General features: G+C 35.3%; 3 protein-coding genes and 2 non-coding genes across 6 annotated transcripts in view; 3 read left to right on the top strand and 2 right to left on the bottom strand.

Moving 5' to 3' along the window:
* Positions 1-6,701, top strand: part of LOC113500132 (E3 ubiquitin-protein ligase UBR1) — a 44,637-nt gene extending 37,936 nt beyond the window's left edge. Inside the window, 7 exon segments of the mRNA XM_026880816.1 lie at positions 267-394; positions 1,475-1,585; positions 1,865-2,097; positions 2,302-2,737; positions 2,818-3,810; positions 4,336-4,515; positions 5,092-6,701. Of these exon segments, the coding sequence (XP_026736617.1) occupies positions 267-394; positions 1,475-1,585; positions 1,865-2,097; positions 2,302-2,737; positions 2,818-3,810; positions 4,336-4,515; positions 5,092-5,238 (2,228 nt within the window). The 3' untranslated portion in view covers positions 5,239-6,701.
* On the top strand, positions 821-892 carry Trnaw-cca. Its single transcript has one exon. It is a non-coding gene; the product is annotated as a tRNA-Trp (tRNA).
* Positions 6,702-8,915: 2,214 nt separating the features above from the next.
* Trnaw-cca lies at positions 8,916-8,987 on the bottom strand. The gene has a single exon. It is a non-coding gene; the product is annotated as a tRNA-Trp (tRNA).
* Positions 8,988-11,542: 2,555 nt separating this feature from the next.
* LOC113500068 (putative Ras-related protein Rab-33) lies at positions 11,543-15,523 on the bottom strand. Its single transcript, XM_026880738.1, has 5 exons — positions 15,127-15,523; positions 14,234-14,353; positions 13,623-13,772; positions 12,989-13,102; positions 11,543-12,254 (listed from the first exon to the last, which is right to left on the bottom strand). The coding sequence occupies exons 1-5, from the start codon at positions 15,325-15,327 to the stop codon at positions 12,174-12,176; spliced, it is 666 nt and encodes a 221-aa protein (XP_026736539.1). The 5' UTR covers positions 15,328-15,523; the 3' UTR covers positions 11,543-12,173.
* Positions 15,524-16,715: 1,192 nt separating this feature from the next.
* LOC113500310 (myotubularin-related protein 5) overlaps positions 16,716-26,204 on the top strand; it is an 85,825-nt gene continuing 76,336 nt past the window's right edge. For both annotated transcript variants that reach the window (XM_026881056.1, XM_026881055.1), the window contains exon 1: positions 16,716-17,232. In XM_026881056.1, the coding sequence (XP_026736857.1) occupies positions 17,178-17,232 (55 nt within the window). In that variant the 5' untranslated portion in view covers positions 16,716-17,177. The remainder of the gene's footprint in view (positions 17,233-26,204) is intronic.

The following is a 26,204-nucleotide window of genomic DNA, read 5'->3' as shown; positions in this document are numbered from 1 at the left end:
ACTTTAATTAACATATTTACTACTTAATAGACTTTGTCCGCGGACCCGACCTCTAAAACGCCCGTTAAAAACTATTCTCTATGTTAACCCTAGTTATGAACTATTTGTGTACTAAGTTTCGTCTAAATCCGTTCAGTAGTTTTTGCGTGAAAGAGGAACAAACATCCATACATACGAACTATCGCGTTTATTAATATTTGTATGATTTAGTGATCTAAATTAGTTTTTCCTTTATAACCCTAACATGTTTAATTTTATTGCAATAGAAGCGGAAAAGACTCGTCGCGCGAAACTAGCGGCGGAACGTCGTGCCAAAGTCATGGCGCAGATGCAAACGCAGATGAACAACTTCATCTCGAACAACGCTACGCTCTTTGAGGAGACTACTACAGAGGTGAGATAATGACTATAGTAAGGGCATTTTGTTTCTATGAAGTCAAATGAATACTTAATTTCGTCGGTCTAATTGTTGTATACCGGTGTTTGCTGAGACTGTGTTTTTCCTCAGCGTTTCTTGGCAAATGATTCCGACAATTCTTCATTTACTTAGCTGTATTGGAGGATAAGGAATTCCTTTTTTTTGTTTGATAATATTTATAAAACAGTGTAATATAGACATGAAAATATTTAAATTGTTTGTTAATTCAAGTCCGAACTAAAGGTATCCATTGGACTTCTAGCTAATTTTGAGCTATTATACATCACCCATTTTTAATGTGTCTAGGTATAAAAAGCTAAGAATATCCCTTTTGTTGATACATATATTTCTAGTAGCACACTTGTGTAGAAATGGCTCTTAATTTTGGACAGTCTTCATAACGACTCCGTGGCGCAACGGTAGCGCGTCTGACTCCAGATCAGAAGGTTGCGTGTTCAAATCACGTCGGGGTCACAATAATTGTACAAATCGTCTTTTTGTGTTTCTTTGTAATTTTTTACTTCAGTTCTGCCTTTAATGTTTATTTATATTCAGATAAACTTTTTGACGTTTACGCAAATGATCTTTAAATAAAATTATTTTTGAAACGTTTTGCTTTAAAATTTGTACCGGGACTAAACTGCACTCCTTATTTATGAACTTAATTTTAGTACAATCCTTTTGGAAAAATAAACAAATATTCAATTTAATAAGAGCTTTCATAATTTAAAGTTAAGTTATGCTTATACAAAATATGAAGAATTTGTGTGTGTTAATATGAAGACTTAGTTTACAGGAGGATTTTACGCAACAGAAAAATCTTGTAATGATCTATTGTGATATTAATTATTTTAATTTTCTAATCCATACTACGTCTGGTAAATGATGTTTTTTTTAGATCTGATGTGTGATGTTTTTTAGATTTGTTTAATAATAATAAACAAATAAAAAAAAAATGCGAATGTCCGAACCTCGGCCAAAGCTATAGGTTGAAGCGTGAGTTGTCAAGCGATTTACCTTCCAATGGAAAGTTATCTCTTCAATATATTTGTTTAGGTGACGGCGGAGGAGCAAGAGTTGCGGCCGCTGTACTGCGGCGCGGCGCTGGGAGTGTGGGGAGGGGGCGTGCCCGAGCCGCCCAGGGTCTGCATCATGTGTCAGGAGGAGGTAATATATGCGTGATTACAAACTTTATAACATGACTGTGATGAAACTACCAATTTTAATAACATTTTTTTCCCAACATAATAAAAACAGTAAACTTTTATTTTAATATTAAAATGTTTCTGAAATTAAGGGCATATCTTTATAAAACACTTTTCAGAGTTAAATTCCGTTTGATTGTCCTGAACGGAGTTATGTAGCTTGCGGTTGTGAATGGTGTTGGGTAGGCCAGTTTACTACCAAGTAAGATGCATACACTTACACTGCGTACATTTACCACAGGCCCGCGTAGACATAAAGACGGAGCCGCTGGTGCTGGTGGCCTTCGTCCAGGAGTCGAGCGTGCTGAACAGGCTCCGCGAGAAGGGGTCGGGGCGCGTGCCCGCCTGCTGGCGCGACAGCTGGCTGCCCGCCGGCCTGGGCCTGCAGCCGCACGTGTCCAGCTGCGGGCATGCGCTGCACGCCGCCTGCTGGAGGAACTACGTCGACAACGTGCAGGACAAGGAAAACAGGAGGTCCGTGCTACACACATGCTCACCATTCATAAATGTAGCGTGTCATGCATACAACCACACGCGCTTGTTGCTTTAGCACGTACACAAGCGAAATGTCGTCGGAGACAGGTGTAATCATCATAAACATCAGCAGTTTCCTTGTCGTTGGCAACATGCTCATGTGCCCTTACACACAACTTATCTTGTAACAATATATTTTTGCAGGCCCTACCGCGGTAGACAACCGGCAGCTTTTGACGTCGAGAAGAAAGAGTACTTATGTCCCCTCTGCGAGCGACTGTGCAACACCGCCCTCCCACTGCTACCCGCGCCCGCCATGCCCTCAGGAATCCCACCACCTCTCACCGAAGAGACCTACAACGAATCCGTCAACTTAATCCTCAAACTGAAACACCAAGTGAAATCCGAAGCTCTGCACATCTGTACGGAGTTCTGTGAGGAGATGCACTGCCAGGCTCGCGCCAGGAGTGTGGGCGCGATGTCCTCGGACATGGAGGAGGGGGAGACGGCGGACGAGACCGAGGTCTATGTGTCCACGCACGCGGAGAACCTGCTGCCGCCGGAGTTCCTCGCGCACTTCGAAGGGGAAATACCTCCCTATAATGAAATGACCAAGGCGCTCATCGAAGACTTTGCTAACGTAAGCTTTTACTTAGGAGAATTAGCTTGCAGATTTGTTGTTCTGTTTATCTATTTTTCAAGAGACATGTCTCTCCACAGGTTCTACCCATATCGGAATACGGCGGCATGGTAGCGAGCGCCGCCCTCTACCGCTCCACATCCTACACTATCTTCAGCACAAACGCCGTCCTCCAAGCCGAGAACCGGCCTCTACTAGGCGACCTGCCGGCCCGACACAGGGACACGCTACAAGCGCTCATCCGCCTCGCGGCCGCCCTGCCCTCCGTCTGGTCACACCCCAAACACTTGGCACACCACGCGCTCAGCACCCTCAACGCCTTAGAAAGCACCTCCCCACTCGCTCACGAACCCTTCGGCACCTTAGTATCCTTAGTCCTCACAGCGCCATCCCTATTCTGCAAGGTCGCGACCCCGGCCCGACCTAACAACCTCGCCAAACAGATCACGTTACAGTGCTTCAGAGCAACCCTAGCGAGAGCACTTCTCGTAACCGACGTCTCAACATGCAAGAGCCAACCAATGGAAGGCCAAGAAGACTTCAAGAGTATATCAGACCTAGACGGCCTCCTACCATTCATGAAAGAACTGCGTAGAGGGACACAAGAAGACGATTTGAATCCTCTAGAAGTTTGGCAGACGATTAAGGGTCAGTGTCACACATTCTTGCGATGCTGTTGTCTCTTCTACCACTTCTTAAGTGACATTAGCGCACCGACGGAATTAACGGTGGTCAACGGTGATACTTGGGAAACTTTGTGTAGTTACTTAGGCCTGCCCATGACGTACAAGGAGTTGGTGGATGTCCCCACCACGAAACAGAAGATGATGGAGTGGGTGGGACTCTCCACCGAGTGGTTTAACGGTGAAGTGCCCGCGCATGTGGTGCGGGAACCCAGCGAACCACCGCGATTGATACCACTACCAGATGACTTCTCAGAGCTGATGAATAGGGTATCGGAGTTCTCGTGTCCTCACTCGGAGAGGGAAGACAGTAAGAAGCCGACGATGTGCCTGGTGTGCGGAGAGATACTTTGCTCACAGAGCTATTGCTGCCAGACTGATATACCTAAGGTGAGTTTGACTAATTTGTTCAAGCTTACTACAGTGACCCACAGGTCACGAATGATTAGCAGGTTAAAAGGTTTCTTTTGGCACTTCGAATGTTTAACATCACTAGCGTTTGAGTTATGCCTATACTTACTATTATATAATACATGCGAGAGTCGGTTTGTTGTTCGTGCCTTTTTGCTAAAACATTATCCGCATAATCTTTTCTTTCCTTTTTAAATACGCACTAAGGAATTTAATCCTTGTGTCGCGGGGGCTTTCACAAACATTCAAGTCACAAGCGCAAACATACCCAGACTCAGGACAAGCATTCGTGGATCAGAGACATGGTTGTGTTACGCGGTTATCGAACCCGCGACAAGACGCGCACGGTGGGTGCGTCCGTGCTGTCAAATCTAGAGATACTCTTTGATGCGAAAAATGATTGTAAACATTTCAAAGGGGAAGACACGATTCCGGATGGACAAAATCGGGGGTACAGGTAGTATCTAATCGCTAGTATAATATATAATATGTTGTTTGGTCCAGTCGGGTCGCAGCGGCGAGACCCAGCGCGTGGGCGCAGTCCTGGCGCACTGCCTGTCGTGCGGCGGCGGCGCGGGGCCCTTCCTGCGCGTGCGGGACTGCGAGCTCATGCTGCTGGCCGCGCCCGCGCGCGGGGCCAAGCTGCCCGCGCCATACCTCGACACCTACGGGGAGGCCGACCAGGTAACACATAACGTGACAACGTCATATAGAACAAATTAAACTCTTACTTATTTATTACAATACTTTTTACAATCATTTCGAATGCCTCTCTCTGAAGTTTAATATAGAAAAAAACAGATAGTAAAATATTCCATTTATGCTTCATAGAAAAGACAGAAATGATAACAACAGGAACTTAATTCCTAAGACATTCTCTTATAGATTCAGAGGTAACAGGAAGGTACATTGGCATGTTTTGTTGGAACAAATTATGGCAGTATATGCTGTAGTTATGTATGTTTTTAATTCTAAGAAATATAGTTATGCACAGAATATATTATATACCCATACTTAAATATAATAATTTGAAGTGGCCTATCAATATATTAGTTAATGGACTGGACTTTGACTGCTATGCTGGAAGTATTGGGTTCGATTCCCAACAAGTACGATCATTTGTTTTGTGTCCGATGTAATTTATCTACAATCTATATGTATTTTTTTTTCTATATTTTTATAAGGTATCAAGTATTTTTGCGTAGATTCCTATTAGATAGCGCTGTGAAGCACTAAGTTAACTGTATTGCCTGTCGGCAGGGTCTCCGGCGCGGCAACCCGCTGCACCTGTGCCCCGAGCACTACGAGACCCTCCGCATGCTGTGGCTGAGCCACGGCCTGCACGAGCGCATCGCGCGCTCGCTCGACACCAACGTGCTCATGATCACCACCTGGCAGAACTTGTGATCTAGCGACACCTGCCCCTAGGCAAACACGTTGCCCATGTCTTAGCCTGTTCACGCTCGACGACATGCCTGACCTTGGCGACATGTCCAGCACCAACAACTACTCGGCCAGTCTAGCGACCGACTAGTTGGAGCGACGAACCGTGGTTCCGTACCCAATTGATTTGGCACAAAAACAATATAGTTTAATCACTGTGATTTTTCTCTTAGTTACTTTGTTTTGATTGATTAACCAATGATTTTTATTATAGATCTAACATAGAAATTTAATCATTATTTTTACGTACCCCTCCCATTTTTAGATATAAAGAAATGTCTGTTAATCTCGTTTTTTTTATATTCAAAAGAAATCTTTTGAGTGTTTCGTGACGTGATTTTGTGAAATGATTGTTTAGAGATGGTGTCTAAAGTAGGCTTGTTTGCACCTGTAAAGGTTAACGGATACCCTTTCAAAATCTAAGTTTAGTAAGACTTTTGATGGTGCAATTTAGCCTCACTATGTAGGAACATAGATAAATGTAAAATAACCAATCCTTTTCCCAAAAGATGTTTGTTTTCAACATCTTACAAGACCCTGAACATGTTTTTGAACTTTTGTGTTAGGCGTTAGAAGAACACAGTCTCGTGACCTTAAAAATACATTTTATAGTTTCCATGGTTTATAAAGTCTCCCAAAACCTCCAAAAAGCGATGCAAGTATTTTATATACGACCCTACAAATAAGCTAAACCATCCACCACTAAACGCTAGACCAACAGGCCGGTCAGTTTTAAAACGACATTTAAGAGGTATCCGTGACCGTTATCGGTCAATGAATCAAGGTCTCTGCACAGGCAAAAGATCTAAAAATATATAAACTGCTTATCAACAGTCGTCCGTGTATTGAATTTTTGGGTCTATGTGATGGTAAGTTCTAGGATGCTTGCATCGCCACATGCAGCAATAAACTTTGCCACAGACTGTAGATTCAGTTGATCGTATATTTGATAAACTTCAATTGAAACATTACCCTCCTTTCTCAGTCAGTCGGTTAAAAAATGTAAACGCTCAAAGAATTTGAAGTGACATCGATAGGTTTGAACGAGCGATTGCTGTTGTGAATTAGTTTTATAATGTTTAATATTTGCACTAACTTTGATGAAATTTAGCTTGTGTTCAACCATTTTATGGCTAAATTGCTGAACTGTTTTTGAGGAAATCTTAGAAACTTAAATAAATGAAGTTTGTCCTCAGTTCAGTACTGTTATGCTTAATAATTATTTACATTATCAAGAGTAGTGCAATAATTAAACAGAACATTTTGTCTCGCGTGTTATTTTTTTAGTTTTACTTAAATTTAATGTTGATTTAAATATTATATAGTTATTAAAGAGATTCCTAACATATAAACATAGATATTATGCAGCTTACATTTGAAATGTATAGAAATTACTTCCGACTTACATTAAACGGGGTATGCAGAAATATGCTAACATATTTTTTTTTAGATTTCTGTTTCCCAGATCGTGTCCATAAAATTAAGGAATAGTATAGATATTGTTGTCCTAGAAGATGAGAGTTCCAGATTATAGGGAGTTTTATAATCTGGAATAAGCTCGTTAAACAAGTTACATTTCTACGAACATTCTATCACTTATGAACGTTTATTTTTGATCAGACATTACTTACGGTTCAATAAAAAATGACTCAAGTTACAAGTAGCCCAAAATTTTCATGGTATATTTGTCACTGACACGTGAAATTTAGAGACATATTAATAAGTGTCACTTAAAGGTGTCGTTCTGAAAACTGTGAGTCGATTCGATCAAGATACGGTTTGTACAAGTGTGACTAGTTTTAAGGGCTGGTCTAGACTGCTAAAAAGCTTACCGAGATCGAATTATAACGTTTTAAAAGAGCTTGACTTGCGCAAAGGGCTGTCTTTAACAAAAAAATGCTGGGTACATGGTTTCTGTAGCACGGAGAAAATGTATTTGTGCAATTTGTTGATTTAAACTGTTTTTAAAGGTAGCTAGCTGCCTGCGGGCGGAAACTTTAATTCAGATGATTAGACACCAATATTAATGACAATATCATAATTTAAGCTAAGGCTACAAAAGCATTGCTAACTTCATATTTTTCATGCAGATTGTAGATAGCTGATGCTTTAAAAACATTTCATTCACGCAAAAAATGAAATAGTTCTGCTAAATCAGGAGAAAATGACTTTATTAAATGATGTAACGGTTTACTCACGCGTATTTATCGGGGTAGCCCGACTAGTTTCGGACCCAACTGGAGTCCTTAATCATGAGCAGACGCGGCGGGATCGCGAGTCGAACCCCCGATAAATACGCGAGAGTAAACCGTTACATCATTTAATAATGAATCATTCTCACGACAGTTACTATCAAAAGAAAACGACTGTTCATTATTACACTACTTTTAATATAGTTATGAAATCTATCCTGATTTATGAATTATCGCGATTTGAAATAACTTGCGTCGCTGTCCACTTAGCTAAAGCATGCCGTCTCCATAAATCCATTTGCACAAGAGAAGACCCAATGATTGAAACTTAACAAGTAACTTGCAATATTTTTTCATTAAAATAGATTTAAAATACGGTAGCTAGATACCCTAAAGTTGATTGCTAGAAAAAGTTTATTCAAGGGCTAAATGTACCTTGAAATAAGTGCATAGATTTTTTAGCACATGCCAGGTTAAAAATTAATGTTTCGATGGCTATTAGTGGACCACGCGGCTATGGTAAGCAAGAATAGCCGTTAAATCAATGAGAATAAAGACTAAAGTTATGTATGAAGTAAAATGAAGAAAACATGGAATTCGATCTTTAATTGGGATTTGGGTCATTCTTGCATAGTATGTTCTAACTTTTCTGCTAGTTTTTGAATAACATCTTTATAACAAGGCAGTAAAGTCGAATATACCATAGCCGTGTGGTACTAAACAATGTGCTACGAAGCCTTAATTCGATTGTTCCACTAATATATTTTCCGTCTAATTGTTAACAGTGTCTCACTGAGTCTTTACCAAGAACTCTTAATGCACAACTTTTGTTGTTGTTAAAGCGAGAAAGCGCTACGTGAAGTGTCGCTGCATTCCCCTTCAACCGCAATAGTTCTGTTTTAAGAGTATATGGCACAGGCGCAGAATGTAATTTGTTATTTATAGTACAAGTGTCTACTTGTCCCCTTTGTGGTCACTATAATATATGGTTGTACCGAGCGGCGAAAGCTGGATGTTCTCTTATTAATTAAATTAATATAATTTAAATGAATTCTGGTTGTTTTATTTGTAGATCGTTGGAGAAATAAAGTAAGGTATAAATTACAAAAAAGCAAACACACACTTACACTTTAGGAATCGAATCAGATTTTTTTTTGCACGGCTAAAACTAAAATGTTGGAAATATAGGTAATATCTTATATTCCTCTGATAGATAATTAATTTAAATTACACGCAATGTGTTCAATGTTGAATCAACTATACAAAATACTAGAATTGTTTAAAAGATAGATAGTTGTGTGAACAAGAGTGACCAAGTCATTTCAGTCTTGGGAATTTTTTTAGTAGTTTTATTTTAAGATTATTTGCTATTTGCGTAAACGTCAAAAAGCATAATATAAACTATTTGAAAAATGATAATGAAACACAAAACGACGAATTTGAGAAATATGACCCCGACGTGATTTGAACACGCAACCTTCTGATCTGGAGTCAGACGCGCTACCGTTGCGCCACGGAGTCGTTGTATGAAGTGCTTAAAATTAACGATATATATCTTCATTCTTCAGTATAGATAGCTCTAAAAATAGATGCAATTTTCATACAAATTGTTTACATATCTATTCTATGCAGTAAGATATGGTATAGTGATAGTGATATTTCTAAAACGATCGAATGTTCGTAGATGGCAGGTCAAAGTTACGAGACTTTTCGAAACGAAATATCATCTCCATATATTTGAGGTATAACGATTGTAGAAATGTCACTTGGCTAGAGGGGCAGAACACAGCACTATTGAATAGATTTATTTGCTGTATTTCAGACATGGAGGAGGTGCTCTTAAATGGGTTTGTGAATCTTATAACTGACGCTGTAACACAGTGAGGCCGATGTACAAGGATAGCAAGTTGAGCTGGACGATTAACTTGGGATTTAATAAATGAAGGTCTTGTTTCGTGGATTTTCGAGAGTTTAGTAATTCAGGAATTTGTAAGTTCTTGGAGATAATATGATGAAGGTACAAAATAAAATATGTTTTAAGAACATTTTTTATAGTTCCAGCCCGTAGCAAAGCTTTAAATTCTTTTTGCTTTTTTCATCATCACATCGATTTATTCCTCATTGGATTATTTGGAGAGAGAGGTGTGAAAAATAATTAAAGAAAGACCGTCACACGCGGTTGAAGTAAACCTTTGTTATATTAATACTTAATAATTTATTTTCTTATCATTCAATTAAATTTTTTCTTAATATTTTTCCAAATATTTCTATTGTTTTCTTATACTATCTATTGACAAGATCAACAATATTTAATAACAGTATGGTACAGAAACGTGACGTCATAGCACTCATAGTGCAGTGGACTTCAGCTGCACAGTCGTTCAGTTCCCTCCTAGTCGCGCCGATTGCCGAAAGAAGTTTTAACTCGAATAATATTTTGTCTGACATTTTTCATTTCAGGATTTTAAGTGGTAACTATGTATGACGGCTGCAGGTGACTATTCTTGAAAAAGAATTACAAAATAAAACACCCAATAACAACGTAAACCGATTTAATTAAATCTCAATGATTTCACGAACTATCGTCTAATACTTACATTGTATTAATCTTATATAAAAATAAATTAAATATTACACAATTTTATTTTCACACATATTTAAATTCATATCTTTGCATAATGTTTTGTTGGAAATTCATCATCTCTAGAATTTATAAGGCGTTTGTTACTTTTTTTCACTTATAAGTTAACATGAATGAATTATTCACAATTATACATATTAAAAGGTTTTAATAAAATGGTAAATATTAAACATTTATTCAAAGATAAAAATACTGTTAAATTACAGGCTAAAACATATTTTTATTTTCTGTCTCTTGTGTTATACAATTGCGTTATTCTACCATTATTGGCACATTATGTTTGTCAAGTCTTTGTATGTTTCTCGTTAGCTGCCTTTATACCAATTATATTAATATATTAACAAAACAATAAATACCACTTGTCATGAATTTGTGGAAATATAAATAAAATTACAGATGCTGGGATGGTTTGCAGAAATAATGGAATGTTTATCAGAAAAAGAGGTGATCTGAAGATAGCTAGGTTTGACGGCAAGAGTTAGGCTAAAGACCAGGTGTTGTTGCACGACTTGGTAGAGGCCTATGTCCAGCAGTGGTTGATTAAACACGGAGATAGGATTATTTTTGTATTCAAAATAAACAATCTGGAACCATTTCCAGCTGTGTCAGCACTTCAGTATAAAACATTATGAAAGTTCATGTGAAAAATACAAAATGATTAATGAATGAAACAATAAAAACATTTGTAACAAGTTTAAGATGTAATGCCTTAACAAAACTAACTTAAAAATTTACCCATAATAAAGTAAAATAAATATTTTTGGGATGAAACTTTCAAGTTTATGTACAATATATTATAAATAACAGGAACTAGTTTAAATACAAATGAACGATTAAATAAATTGTGACAGTTTTGAAACATAGATGGCGCTGAACACACTTGTCCCATACCAGACCCAAATATTGAAATCTATTCGTTTTGATAAATAAATACTGATACTATATTTGCGAAAAACTCTGAGATCAATAGAGAAAATAGTTTTTAATTTGTACAGTCGTTAAAATAATATAATTACATAATTGTTTCAATTTGTGTACGCACTATCACATTGTTTTATTATAATTTCCTTTGATTATGAATATGTTGCAGTATTCCAGTTTTAATCACTTATTTCACTGGGCATCGTGTTTTAGGTTACAACCCCCGCAGACCAAAAACAACGGTAACGTTATCCCGGATGGAAAACTTTTGATGTATAGGAATGGAATTTATATTGGACATGGGGGTCATGAGACTTTGAATAAAAAAGATAGAGTGCCAAGGAAACGTGAATTGCTTATATAACTGGCTAAACAATAGGGTATTTGACTAAGGGCTGATTTTCCAATCGCCAGATAACTTTTATTTGAGAAATAAATATGGCCGGTTGACATATTTCTATACAAAAGCTGTCAAAACGTAAAACTTATTCGTCAGATAAAAGTTATCTGACGATTGAAAAATCGGGCCTTAAAGTTTTATTCTCGAGATAAAAGCAAAAATACGTACGTTTTTTGAAAATCTGTCCGACGGTCTAAACCGATTTCTTTTGTCAAAAACTTTAATGATCATTTCAAATCAGTCTGAATGTTTAAAATACAGTACCTATCAAGCCTATTCAATTATTATAAATATTTTGACTGTTTATCTATCTAGACATTTGATCATGAGGATATTGTAATATGGACCTTATTTCTTAGTTACATATTGCCTAAACACTGAGGAATGTATGTGTATTTGTATTATAAGTAACAATTATACCCACGATGGCAAGTTTCGAGTTTTAATTTCTAACTAATTTATTTTGTAATGGATTGTGTTAACATTTTATTGCAACATTAAGATTACGTCGCTTATAATAGGATATTTGTAACAAATCTAGTCGCTTTAGTGTTTTCGCTGTACCAATTATTAGGTTGGTTTGCCCAGCTGTGGGGCAAAAATCCCCACAGCGAAGGATCCTTATGTATGTCGTTTTCTTTAACATTTCTGCTAGCAGTTGCTTCCACCGTGGAGTTTGTTGGTCATGGTTAGACGGAATCAGTTTTACCGTGTACATTGCGTAGTGCCTATGTAGTGTGGATGTCTAGCTACATAGACAGCTGTCGTTGGAGCTCGACGACCGCTTCTGTCGCCCTAGAGTAACCACACCGGGACCAAGTTCACCCTGAAAACACAAAAAAGATTTTCATTGTTAATGTGTTAGTGGAAATGTTAAGTGGTTTGATTTTGGGATATTGAAAATTATAATTATAAATTATTAGAGAATATTTGTTCGAGGAGCTCGTGCCTAAATGACAACTGCAAAAATTTAATCTATAACAGGTTAAGCGACTGTTATCACGGTCATTCTGTGGATGGGTGATCTATAACGAGTTCCTCCGTGTTTCGGAAGGCATGTTAAAATTTAAGTCCCGGCTGATTTTTACGCATCTTTCGACATTCGTTACGGGTAGTTTAAAACTAGAAAATCTGACAACTAGTCTGACTACTGGGTATCGTGTTGCCCAGGTAACTGGGTTGAGGAAGTCAGATGCTCCTTGTAAAACACTGGTACTTAGCTGGTTAGACTGCAAGCTCCCCAATATAGTTGGGAAAAATAATAATGATAGAGCACATTAGACAGTTTTGTTCGAATTAAATCCCTGTTTCTGGAAATACCATCAGCAAATTCAAACTCTATACCAAAGAAGATAATTTGTTGAGAGTCTTGCAGTTAACCAGTGATCAGTAAATTAACCACCAGAATTACTTTAAAAGCCTTGCAAAAACCGAGGCGTAAATAAGATATACCCAACTTTGGGTTAAACTTGCCTTTGTACATGAACTTTACAAGAACATATTGTCCAAGTGTGTGTATTTATTTGCAATAAAGTGTAAAACTAATAGGATATACTTTACCTCAACACTAACGACCCTTAGCGGCTGCTTGGAGTATAGTTTGTGGGCCAACGTCATGAATATGGACTCGACGTTGTCGCACTCCGAATCTAGTAAGGCTGATGTTTCGAATAACTGGAAAATACAAGAAATAATTATAAAATTATTAGCAAATATTATATTTTTCTTTATTATTTAGAGGTTTTAATAAAAAGTTTGCTTAAATTTAATACAGAGATCTTACAAGCTATTATAGATGTCGTTTATAACATTTCGTGTATATTAGCTAACTTCTACGATTTGTTCTTCACCCTGATTTTTTCACCTGTCTTCCTTGATAATAACTGCTTACTTAAAAAAACCTTATTTAAGACATTGTCTTAGTAGTAAAAACTAACTAATTATATTATTAAAGGCAACAGAGCCCATACAATCACTTAAGCTCCGTATATTCAAAGGGTTAGTAACATCGTCAGTATAAACTAAACTAAAGAAAAGATTACCCAATATTGGACTTATGCAAATAAAATAGTGTTATGAGCATTATTTTTCGTTTATTTACGTCTTAAACGGCAACTCGAAAAAAACTGACTCTATTCATAACCTATTTATAAAGATTAAAAAGAAAGAAATATATTTAATGAGTGTATCTTACAGGCATGCCATATTTGTCAGCGAGGCGCTGCGCGTAAGTGGTGGCGAGGCGGGACTCGGGCGTGCCGCAGTCGCACTTGTTGCCCACCAGCACGCGCGGGGCTCGCATCAGCCCGTGAGACTCCACCTCTTGCATCCAACTCGCTATTGACTGCAATAGAAGGAAAATCGTTTCTTATTTCTTGAGTTAGTGATTGCAGTAAGATGTGCAAACTGAGCTGAAAACACAAATTTTACGGATTGTTTTCTTTTTTATACTATGTTTGAAAAATAACTGATTCCTTTTTTTAAATGAAACGAAAAACAATAAAGATGTACTTTATCAATCTTTAAAGTATTAGTATTAATATGATAAGATAAATTGAATGAATCTTTTATCTTTTATCTTGTTAGCACCTGAGTTTAGATATTAATATATCATACAGATATTTAAATACTAAGATAACAATTAACTACTGTTATCAATATTTAAACCTTTCTTTTTCGGATTTTGGATCAACATGTTCCATGCCTTTCCAGTGGTGTTCAAATTGAGTTAATTTGTGAGGCATTCTGCATAGCTAGATGCCTTTGTCAAGCAGTTAGGCATTATAATAATAATAAAGTACTAACATGAAATGTCTCGGGCTTGGTGACGTCATAGACAATGACCACAGCATGGACGTTCCTGTAGTAATGCTGCACCATGGATTTGCGAAACCTTTCCTGACCTGCTGTGTCCCATAACTGAAGCTGAAAAACATATTAATAAAAGTTTTATTCAAATAAGTAATTAATACCTACATATGGTAGAATAAGATCTTATACAATAATGCATACTAAAAAAAACAGTAGAAACACTTATCATACACATTCGATTGCACTTCATACAATTTGCGACTAGATGGAATAGGTGTTGAGTGGAAGTATTGTACATAAATTGTTATTATAAGTATAATAGCTGCAGTGAAAAAAGTAATTTTCGTCTAGTTAAATCAGTATTTAGATGAATAGTAACTAACAACAAAATGTTTTGTTTGTCTGTTTTGCTTTGTTTAACAAAAATGAGTCATAGTTTACATGCATATACATATGCAATGAATCAATAATTATGATAAATAATAGGAATGATTAGGTCAATTCTTGGGATCTGATTAAATGGCTTATATTTAATTTAAAATTAAAAAAAAAAACTGTATAAACCATATGTTAGGAGACAAAGGCCACCATAAAGTAGGAGTTATATGTTTTTTTAAGAAAATATTCATAAAGGTGTTATGTTTATTACATTGTAATTTCTGCTGGAGGTACTTTACAGAAGATAGTAGGGTGCCAGAATAGAGAAGTCTTCAAGGCATGCCTATATAAGTACATAACAATCTAGTAAATCTAAGAAAAGCACTGTACAGAAGGCTAGAAACACCATAAGCTTAAATAAACGGCAACCATCTCCTTGAAGTGCCATTGGTTAGAAAAATAATTGGGGTAAAATACGACTTTGAAATAACAATAAAAATGTGGGTTACCTTGATATCTTCATGACCAATTTTTATATTCCTTTCTCTGAAATCGACACCGATTGTAGCCTCAGATTTATCTAAAAACTGTCCTTCACAAAAACGATAAGTTAAACATGTTTTACCAACACCTGAATCGCCTAAAACAATTATTTTAAACACTTTCTTCTGTTTCAATCCCGGTATTTGATGAGTGGATGTCTCCGACATTGCGTTGTGTGTGATTAACGGAAATTTACGATTATAAGGTTAATAATCTCATACAATAATCAAACATCAATAATATTTTGATACATTGTTTGCGACTGTTTGCGTTATCAGCACTCAGCAGTAAAAAGAAAACAGATTCGAAAGGTATGCAAGCACTGTCACGCTGTCACAGTTTATATGAAAAAAGATAAGTCACCGGAACTTAAGTAGACTATTTAAATTGGCAAGGTTATATAGAGTTGCGAAACTCACAGATAACAATAAATTTAAATTGAAGTTTGGAAACCTTGTTTGCCAGAAATAAAAAAGATGTTAGTTTTTAGTAATTTTCGAAATGGGAAAACAAATTATTTTGCCGGTATTCAAAAACTGAAACTGATATTATGTGGTTCACACTATTTGGGGAATTTATGTCATTAACTTTAAAAGTTAATGTATTTGTACCGAGAATCAAAAAAAATATTTACTTGTAACATTTATTACTTCACACTATATTTCATTACATTCAGTAAACACTACATCGCTCAAATATTTGGTAGGAACTCCCTACCAATGATTTGTCCCCACTACAAACAAGAAAAACTACTTACATTAAGCTAGGAACGAGAAGCGTCTGAGTTAATTTATTCAAATTCAAATTTATTTATTTGTTAAGCATAGGTGTAATACTTGGTGGAAAATTACATTTTAGATGCACTATGTTTCACCTTGGAAGGAATACAAATATGGTTTGACTATATAATAATCAGATTAATACATACGCCGTATTTGTACTGCAATGGGCAACTTGTTCAAGATGTCAAGTGATTTGGAATGAAAGAAATTGTTACATCAAACGTTTTTATACTCATAGGTTATTTTCTATCGTCCTGATAATGACCTGGCTACCACATAGAGCACATCAAAAATTAATAATAAATTTTCTGTTCATCACAGAATATAACGGAATGATTTCAGTGTATCAGAGTACATTTGCGCCAGCGCAATTGCATTCTCTCTTTTCTTCGTCCCATAATGACAAAAAATTCATATAGGGTTATCCAATAAAGCAAAATACGCAAAACTAAATATTTAAAACAATGTTCAATAGAAAAAAAAAACGGGTTGAATAATCGCACCTACAACCACTATGTAAACTAGACGTCAATTAATAACTTTTTGAATTAGAAACGTTATATTATTATACCGTCATCTCTTTTCTTAATGACAGCAACTTCAAGCCTTCAAAATAAGTTGAGTTACGAAAATAAAAATAAGGGTATCAAATATTGAAATATAAAATAATTTTCAACATCAATAAACCATGTTATAAATTTTGTACGAAAAATACATCTTTAGTAGTTTATTATCTTCGTGCTATGGCAATGCTTTGTGGTAGGATTTTTATTCATAGTAGATTTTTAAGAAATGTCGGACGGGCGAGCGATGGGTCGCGGTTGCAGTGACGTTTGATAACAAGAATTGTTGTAAAAGATACAAAATTGGGCGGTATTTATTACACCAATAATTTATATAAGTGTGAATGCCTCTATTTTATATTCAGTGACGTTGAATATCGGTGTCGTTTTAGGGATTAGAGTATAACCTCTTCGAATGAACAATCTATAATCTTTCTGGTAATTGAAGCTAAAATTCTTTAGCTCACGATAAATGAAAGTGTTGTTTACATTCCGTGAAGTGTATGGTGTGCGAATTCTACGCGTTGTGTGTACGGAATTATTGGTGATCGGCATTGTGCGACAAATATGTGTGAACGACAAGCTTTGTGTATAAAATGTGTGTAAATTCTTATAATCCAATTATAAAGTGTATTTGCTGTATTTGTGGTGGAATGTTGCCGTAGGAGTGCGATGTCCAGGCTCGTCGACTACTTTGTTATAGTGGGCTTCGACCACGAAAAGGAGAGTAAGTAAAATAATTAAAATTCTTATTTCAACTGTACTGTATTGTGTTATTTCTCTGCAATACATTCAAGTCACGTATTTATGCGGATACGATATTGTGCCACAAAAAACGATCAAGTAAAAAGCAACAGGCTGTATGACTTGATGACCAAATAGTTTATTTTTTAATTTTGTATTTTAATTAAACATTCTACAATTATGGTAAAAACGTGTGATAGTGATTTCCTTCGTCTGTTATTTGCACTTCTATATTATTTTTAAAAGTATTATTGTACTTGCAGTGTCTCTAACTGCAGATTGCTTATCAACAACTTTTGTTATGGCAATAACAACAGTTATCATTAAATTTAAGTATGTATTTCTTATCAGTCAAGTAAATTTTATAAATATTTTTGTACAACTTATGAGTCATATTGATATTTTATCTCAATTTGATTATGTTGTGTATTCATTAACTAAACCTTTTCCACTTTCTATAATATACATGAACTCATTTAAGAGAAAGTCAAGAAGTTTATTACATATTTTGCAATACCTAACATTATGTTAATTCTAGAAGAACTAATTCAGAATATTTAATCCTTTTTGTCTTGTCATTTTATGTCATTTTGAGTTGAAGTTTTAAAAAAAGTAATATTTTGTGTATAAAAAGGTTGTATTAGGCATATTATGTGACTACCCTCTTCTATATTTGCACTACAAACATTATCAATGTAAAAGTATCTAAAGGTATTTTGCTTTTAAATTGCTAAACAGATTTTAATAAACACTGTTTAAGCTATCCCCATCCAGGGGAATTCAAGGGAATTCAAAGCTTAAACTCCCAGGGTTGTTTTGATTATTTGTTCACATTGTGCAATATCTTTAATTGCCATTAAAAGTAAATGATACCTAGATGAAACTATTAAGGGGAACTCAGATATTCATAACATTTTTGAATGATAACTCTTTATCTAACTAGGAATTTTAAAAGTCATATGAGATATTGTTTAATCTACTTTCTTAGAGATAAATACATTTTATCTTTACACATGACTTCTCTCTCTTATATCTATTTTATGTGGCATGCAAATGATTTTTTTGCTGGTTGTTTTCCAGCTGAGTAAGGTTCTGACACTATACTGTCACTCCAAATTCTACTCTTATCTCCTCTCTCTTTCTCCCTGATCTAATTTCTCACCGTCTACTATATCAACCAGTTAAAAAACTAAAAATTGTCCTGTTTGCGAGTATTTCTTACTGTATTTTTGTATGCTAAAGGTTCTAAAAATATTATATATAGATAGACTATTTTATAATTTTGTGACTTCAAAGGGAAATTTATTGTATAATCGTTATTGCTCTAAAGATTATTTTTTGACTGCTACATATTACTTAACAATAACACCCACCAAAGTAAGCACAGATCAGCTTATCAAGAATATATGTTCCAAAGGATGGTCTGACAATAGTAAACTAATTAAATCTAATTTATTTTTTATCTCCCTCTGTTACTTTACTTGCCGATATCATTAAATATGAGCTACTTGTTGCTCCCCTATTACAATTTATGTTACTTAAACATCAATGAGTCACCAAGTTCATTGACAACGCAATTACTACCTAGTTTTTATTGTCTCTGGTTTATGTTTCATTATCCTTGTGTTACCGAGGGTTGTCAATCCCTAGTTGCAGGAAGCAGAAGTCTGGATATCTTGGATTCCATGTTTTATGAGGTTATCTTAAAGTTCAAATAACTTGGTGACAAGTTTGAGTTAAAAGGGAGGTATTTTGTTGTTTTTTCTTGAATATAGTTTTATTTTTCTTATCTTATTGTTAGGAGTCTGTCTAGATTTATCACAGCAAAGTGATATACATGTAATACAAATAAATATTATGGTTTTATAGCTTGTTGACATGCACAGTTTGTGTCTAAAAAAATACTTATCATAATGATTAAAAACCCAGCTGATGTTGAGTTTTGCATTATCATCATAAAAATCATTACAATAATATCATACAAGATAGTATGATTTTATATTAAGTAGTTTCATTTCAAATTCAGTATCTTCAGGTATTTTCAGGTTGCCTAAACAAGTTGTTGTAATCCATTATCATAAAGTTAATCTCTGACTGGAATTATAAATGAGAATACATCTGAACAAAAAGAAAAAATCTTCATGAATAAGCATAATCCACTAATCTCAGTTAGTACAATACTTTCACTCGCTTAACTTGCAAGGGATGTAAAATAACAAAAGCTGTTGTTGTCGTTGACTTGTGTTGCCGAATGTGGGGTATTCCCGCATGCGTGCTTACGACTACTGCAAACAGCTTCTCACGTGCGGGTTCTGTGCTTTTTAAGCCTTCCGCATCCCGACTGTGGGTGCTAACGTCCAATGAAAATGCCTCCTAATAGAATGTTAACAGTACGAACAATTTGCGTGTAGTTTGAATACATTTCTAGAGCGTGCGTCTGAATTGATACCTAATTTATAAGACCTTGCTCGTAAGTTAATAGAAATGATCTTGTTGTATTGATTTATTTCTGCTACGGCCTAGACAGACTCGTTGTCATTGTTGCTAGTTTGTGACGAACTATTTAAATTTGATGGTGCGTCGTTATTTTAATTGTTTTGGCTTTGGTCGGTTTTGTTGAGCAAAGTTTCAGGGATAACTGATTTGTATAAAAAAAAACATGTAAGTGCTATTTATGTAAAACTATACTATTCCTCTATGCCAATTCGGTTAAATACACATAGATTTTAGATTTAGGAAGACGGTAGTGATCGCGAAACTTAACCAATATTTTTCCAAATTTTTAAATTTTTATAATAACTATCGTGAGACTGATTCATTATTAAATGATGTAACGGTTTACTCACGCATATTTATCGGGGTGCCCGACTAGTTTTGGACCCAAACGGAGTCCTTAATCATGAGCTTAGACACGTTCTGTTCTGTTTAGATTCTATTTTTCATGATAACAGTCACAGCGACATCTTTAGACTCAAAAGTTACAAATTAACATACAATTTCAATAATCATATTCGACCAACAAACTCACGATTCTCTTGTTTTGATCAGTACTAATTTCCTTGTTATAAAATGCCTTACAGAACGGTAAATTATATTATTAGCAAAGAATACCATAAATGAGTTGGCAATTGTAACTATGATGTCATTCATATACAAAACTAACGTATTAATATCCTGTACCGTTTTCCTACTATGTATGTATTAATAAAATTTTAAATAACGTTCGTATTCGCATACATCGTTTAATACATAATTCTGATAATGACTACTGGCGGCAATTATAATACGTCCGATAAAGTCCGATTGCTATTCCTAGCTATGGCTTTACTTACACACCTTACAATAATTACGCTGAAGAAAACCAAATAATACTCGACACTAAATAAGATGCAATTGTTGTAAATTTTATGAATATGTAGCTCGGTAACTGCTTATTTATCTCATAAAATTTAATTGTTACCATATTATCATATTTTTGAAGGCCGTATATATACGGAATCAATACTTAAATATATATTATATATAATATTATATTATACAATTATATATTATTATACAATCCCATAGTGGGACTATGGGATTGAGTATACAATGTTATTGCACAGTAGTAGTATATTTACTGTGGTTATAGCCCCGTGGAAAAGACACATGTAGAGGAAAATGTACACTGAATTAATACTAGAATCTTCACTCCATGGTGTGACCGGTATCCGCTGTGGAATTCATATTGAAAAGTCCAATTCAGTTTTATTAACAAATATAATTTTCAAAGACTTATCATATGGTGGGCGTGAAACCATCACCTTTATGTGAAAAATGTAATAAGCCCGAGGATGTGATACATGTGTTGAGGGAATGTGTACAATACCGCCGCCTGAGGAGTATGTTGATGCCAAGCATTGAATTATTTAATGGGGGTGTCAATGTACTTTTGAAGCAACCGGTATCTGAGGAATCTAAGGTTTTGTATGGCTTTATGAAAACTTGCCTGAGAGAGAGGAGAGAAAGAACGGGGAACTATGTATAAATTAAGTAATTAAAGTGAAAGCACCCATGGGGCTGGCATAGTCACCTTGAGTGTACTGAAGCCTCGTCTACAATAGATAAAAAAAAAAAAAAAAATTCAAAGACCCTTTATTCCGCTCTTTGTCTGCCATCAGCATGTATCGAAGAATTTAATAGTGATCGCCACTCCAGCGTGCTATAATACAGGCCAGTCACAATGAGTTTAAGTTTTATTTTAATTTTACATGTTTTAGCACTATATAGGTATAATATTGTATATTTTCAGCATTGTCTCATTGTTTCCACGTCACAATGGTAGCTGTCGACGTTCGTTCGTTTGTGGAATTCAGGCAATGACATTTTCGTATGCTTTTCCGGCAATGTTTGAATTTTATATTGCGTAATGTTCAATTTTGCTGGAAATGGGGTAGGATGTCTTTAAAATACTGAATCTAGGTTGAAAGGTTTCGCATTTAGGTAAGAGGAAGCAGTATTTTATCTGTGTCTTCGTCCGCTTGAATGCATGTTATATGGTCAAAAACATTGCTCGTCAAATACTCCTTTCATTAGACATGCAAGATCAGGACACGGTTGCATACGGTTAGGAAAGAGGCCTACTTTAAGACAGTTGGGATAAGGCAAGTCGGATAACCATTAAGACTATATTCTTCCCTATATTCGTTAAAACTAAGTTTTTGTTATCCAAATACCGTTTAGACCTAGCTTTGTATTTAAGACAAAGTTACAGTAACACACAACTCTCCTTTGAAAACATTTTCCTTAACCTTCCAACGTGATGTTTACGAAATATCCTATCAGAACACAACACGAAACTCCTATTACAAGGCACGTGCCGTTCTTATATACCGCACTAAACTACACAAATCATAGAGCCGCACTAAGGGCGACTCCCGAAATAGATCTTAATGAACTTTGCCCACCACTAATTCATGTGATTGACCTATTTCACTGCCCTGCACACCGTTCACTCCCAAATACGTAATTATGTTAACAAATGCCTCTTTGATAGGTATTTTTTCCTTCTAATTTATTAGAACGTTACTTTTCATATCCTATTATCCTATATTGAGGATATGATGCTCCACCATCTATTTATGGTATAGTTTCCTTGATCAGACCTATATTCATCCCGAACGTCGTCTTGGCTGTCTTTCTTTTCATCTATCTTTTATAAATTTGATGTCATCAAGAATTATGTATTTGGTCTCATAGTTACTCAATTCTACGAAGTGATTTGATGAGGGTGAACGCGAAGGTGATGTGTATTGAAGATAAATGGAAGAAACGTACGCATTGTATAGTCTAAAGCAAGGATGTCAGAGAATGATTTTTATTTTATGGCCGGATTTTAAGTAAAAGACGGTGGAAAAGGTGGCAATAGTACTTACATGTGTTGTCAGCAATTATGCTGATTGAATATGTGAGGAATGATGGTAGCCTATCCACTACAGACCCAAAGTAAAGTACTAGCGGCAATTTTTGCCATTATCAAAGAAGTTATTGAAACTTACGATTACGTCGATAGCAGAATTTGCACAAGTGTTCAAAATTACGATGCCTAATCATACAGTTTGCTTAATAAATATAAATTACCCTTTTAGTGGGTTCTATTATATAACATGTAATAATATCTAGCTCATTTATTTACGTTCTAAGGCGTTCGGAAATAGTTCAATTGTTTGTGGTATTAAATTAGATACTGTATTACTATTTGCCGTACGATATAAGTTGAACCAAGTTTTTTAAAACGAGTATATGTTTTAGTCATAACGTAACGCTTATATCTGCCTATCATATGGCTATCGTCTGCCGTACCTTGGATGGAATTATTCTCGACGCAAATTGTGTTAATTACTCTTCAATATCACTTGATAGCAAGCGGAGAAGGATTTTCTGAATTTGTTTTTAAATTACGTACTTATTAAGTATTTTATTTTCGGTAAAGACGATGTACTCACGCGTACCTACTTATCGGGGTCGTCCGACTAGTTTCGGACCCAATCAGAGTCCTTTATCGTGAGCTGACGCGCCAAGCGAGCAAGTCAAACCGTTTAACAATTGTGAATCCGCGTTATGTAACTTATTATAATAATATTATTCCATGAGTAAGATGGTGACAATAAAGACCAATTTAAACAGATGTGTGATAATATTCTATTTCTTTCCGAATATTATAACAAGTCAATGAAGTTAACCTTGAAAACTAGTCAATTTCCTTATAACTATTTAATGCTTACTAAATATAGACTCGTTTAGTCTACCCACAGGTGTTTTATCTTAACTTTTAGTTATGCTTAGCTGAATTTTGTATGTAAACAAAAAGTAAAATATAATTACAAAATCTTTTGCTGTGCACAACAAGTTCCAAGATTGTTACCTATCAAAAAATGTTAACCATCAAAGCCTACATTTTGTCTAGAACCTAGTTCAGAATGCGTTAGTCCAGTGCTATACCTGTTTCCTAAAAATTAAGTCTTCCAAATCATTAATGGACGATAAGAATACATGAATGATGTTAAAAATAGAAATACCAGACCAGAAAACTTCCAAAAATTCCACATATTTACGTCTGCGTTTAGTTTACGCGACTTGAAAGAATTTGGTGTACGTATCCGTAATGAATGTGCTTATTGTGTTTTGAAACTATTCATTAACATCTGGTGAATCAGATGTTTATTTACCCGCCTAAGTCTGGAAAGAATTATAGGTGGTCTAGCACTTTTGTAAACATTCAGTCACGTGAAACGTGGAGATTATTTCGATAAACATCTCTTTGCAGGTTCAAGTTGAAGAATAAGCTATCTATTACTAAGACGTCTATTAGTCTAATGGCATCGATAGATCTCCCTAAGAGGTAAAGGTCACTTGACCAATAACGCGACGGACCTAGCCGGACACAGAAAAACGGTACAAAGGAGTATCTTTATTACATATTCACAATTTTTCTGTGGAAATTGTATCGAATGTTTTCATTTTAAAAACTATATTAGAATCTTTAAGAAACATTATATTACAAATATGTTACGAGGCGTTTAATGTCTTGAATTAATCTAAGTGGCAGAAGATTTTCAGGTAGGATAACTTGGCCTTGGAATACTTAGTTGCCTTAGTAGTAGTAGCCTGGCAGTTATAGTGTAAAAACAAGAAAGGTATCGACAGACTAATTATATCTTTAGATACCTTGCGCATCGTTAGACTAGGTTTACCCCTGGAACATACTACTAGACATCCAAACACTCCAACTTCCTCCTCTTTACCTTTAATAACCACCAATCCTATAAATTTTCCGCCATTTAGATCAAGTTTCCTATTGAACTTGATCTAATTGTAAAACTACAACCAAAAACTCATGTACGGCTTCCACAAGAACGAAGCGAGTTTAACAATAGTGCACTTTTTTGCCCATTTCCTAGTTGCTATCTGACATCAGTATTGCGTCACCGTTCACACGACAATGCTTGTTTAGTTCGGCTCGTAACTCAGTGTAGAAATATTTGCAGAAGTTCCAGTAATAATTGCCTTCGATATTTAGCAGGTTAATTGTTATATCAGCACTTTGGGGGAACTGCCATGTCTATTTGCAGTGCTTAGAGTGTGACAATGATTGTTACACATCATTGGATAGGAATACTAAAGGATGAACGCCTATTTAACAATTTGGATAAATGGTTAATTAGGTAATTTAGAATTGCTATGTGAAACAAATAATAATTGTTTGCCTATTATTCAATATGATTAAATCTTCATTTCTCCTCTCGTAACAGCTTACAACCTCTTTTTTAGTAATAATAGTGTAATACAAATTTTTCTAAGCATGGATGGACGTTTGCTACTCTTTCACGCAAAAACCACTGAACGGATTAGAATGAAATTTAGTACACAGATAACTTACAACCTGGATTAATACGTAGGATAGCTTTTATTCCGATTTTATGTTCCTGTGCTAACATTTTTGGTTTATGCTACTTACGGTCGGAGACGCTGAAAGCAGCTAGTTTATCATGGCAATTATCTTCTTTATCTCATCTGTTATGGTTACCGCTTGATGTTATACCGTTTTGCGTGAGCGTAGAAAGCAATCCACGTTCATTGATCTATTGTGAATTGCAGAAACAAATGAAACAATGCGTTACAGGAAAATGACGCATGCGTGTTACTGCGGCACGGTGGTGTTATTGTCATTATAAGTGCGTAATAAAACGTTTCGTTTTACCTCTCGAAGTATGCGGATATTTCATAAATTATTTAATTGGTTTGGAACTTTAACGTTGAATAATATTATGTTGTGATTATGTTATTACACCTTACGTTTTATATTTGGACGGAAAATTTAATTTATTTTTTCATCGCTATCCCGGAAGCAGACGTAAACATTCGTTACACGAATACTAGGGACATTTAATATTATGCTAAGATAAAAAATTAAATAAAGTAACTGATTTGAACGCACCAATCTCTGATCGTTTTGTATATTTGAATATCAAATTCTCCAGGAGTTACGAGCTTCTCTACGTGGATTTACTTAACCTTCGCAGATACTACTACTGTGATCAAAATCACGGGTCATTAGATACCTTAAAACAAACTATGAATGCTTAGGTACATGCAATTATAAACACAATTCTCGTTACGCTTAACCTTCTGAAGTTAACCATATTACCGAGCTCGCGGTGTGACTAATTTACAATTTCATCGATAATTGTTACTAGCGTTTATATGTCAGTAATTTAATTAGTGATTCATATTGTTTTGATGTTACTTTCATTATTGTTTATTCTTTGTTGAGTAATTGAATGATGAAAGATATGGAAATGATGATTACGTTCAGTTTTCTCTTAACTGTTATTTAATTAACATAGTTTAGGATAAAATGTACAATCCAATGAAATGAAATCATTCATTCTGTTAGTAGTGTTAAGTTATATATCT

This window comes from Trichoplusia ni, chromosome 13, assembly GCF_003590095.1.
Source record: "Trichoplusia ni isolate ovarian cell line Hi5 chromosome 13, tn1, whole genome shotgun sequence".
Taxonomy (NCBI): Eukaryota; Metazoa; Arthropoda; class Insecta; order Lepidoptera; family Noctuidae; genus Trichoplusia; species Trichoplusia ni.
Note: the sequence above shows the minus strand (reverse complement) of the source record. Positions and strands in the feature narration are given on the sequence as shown.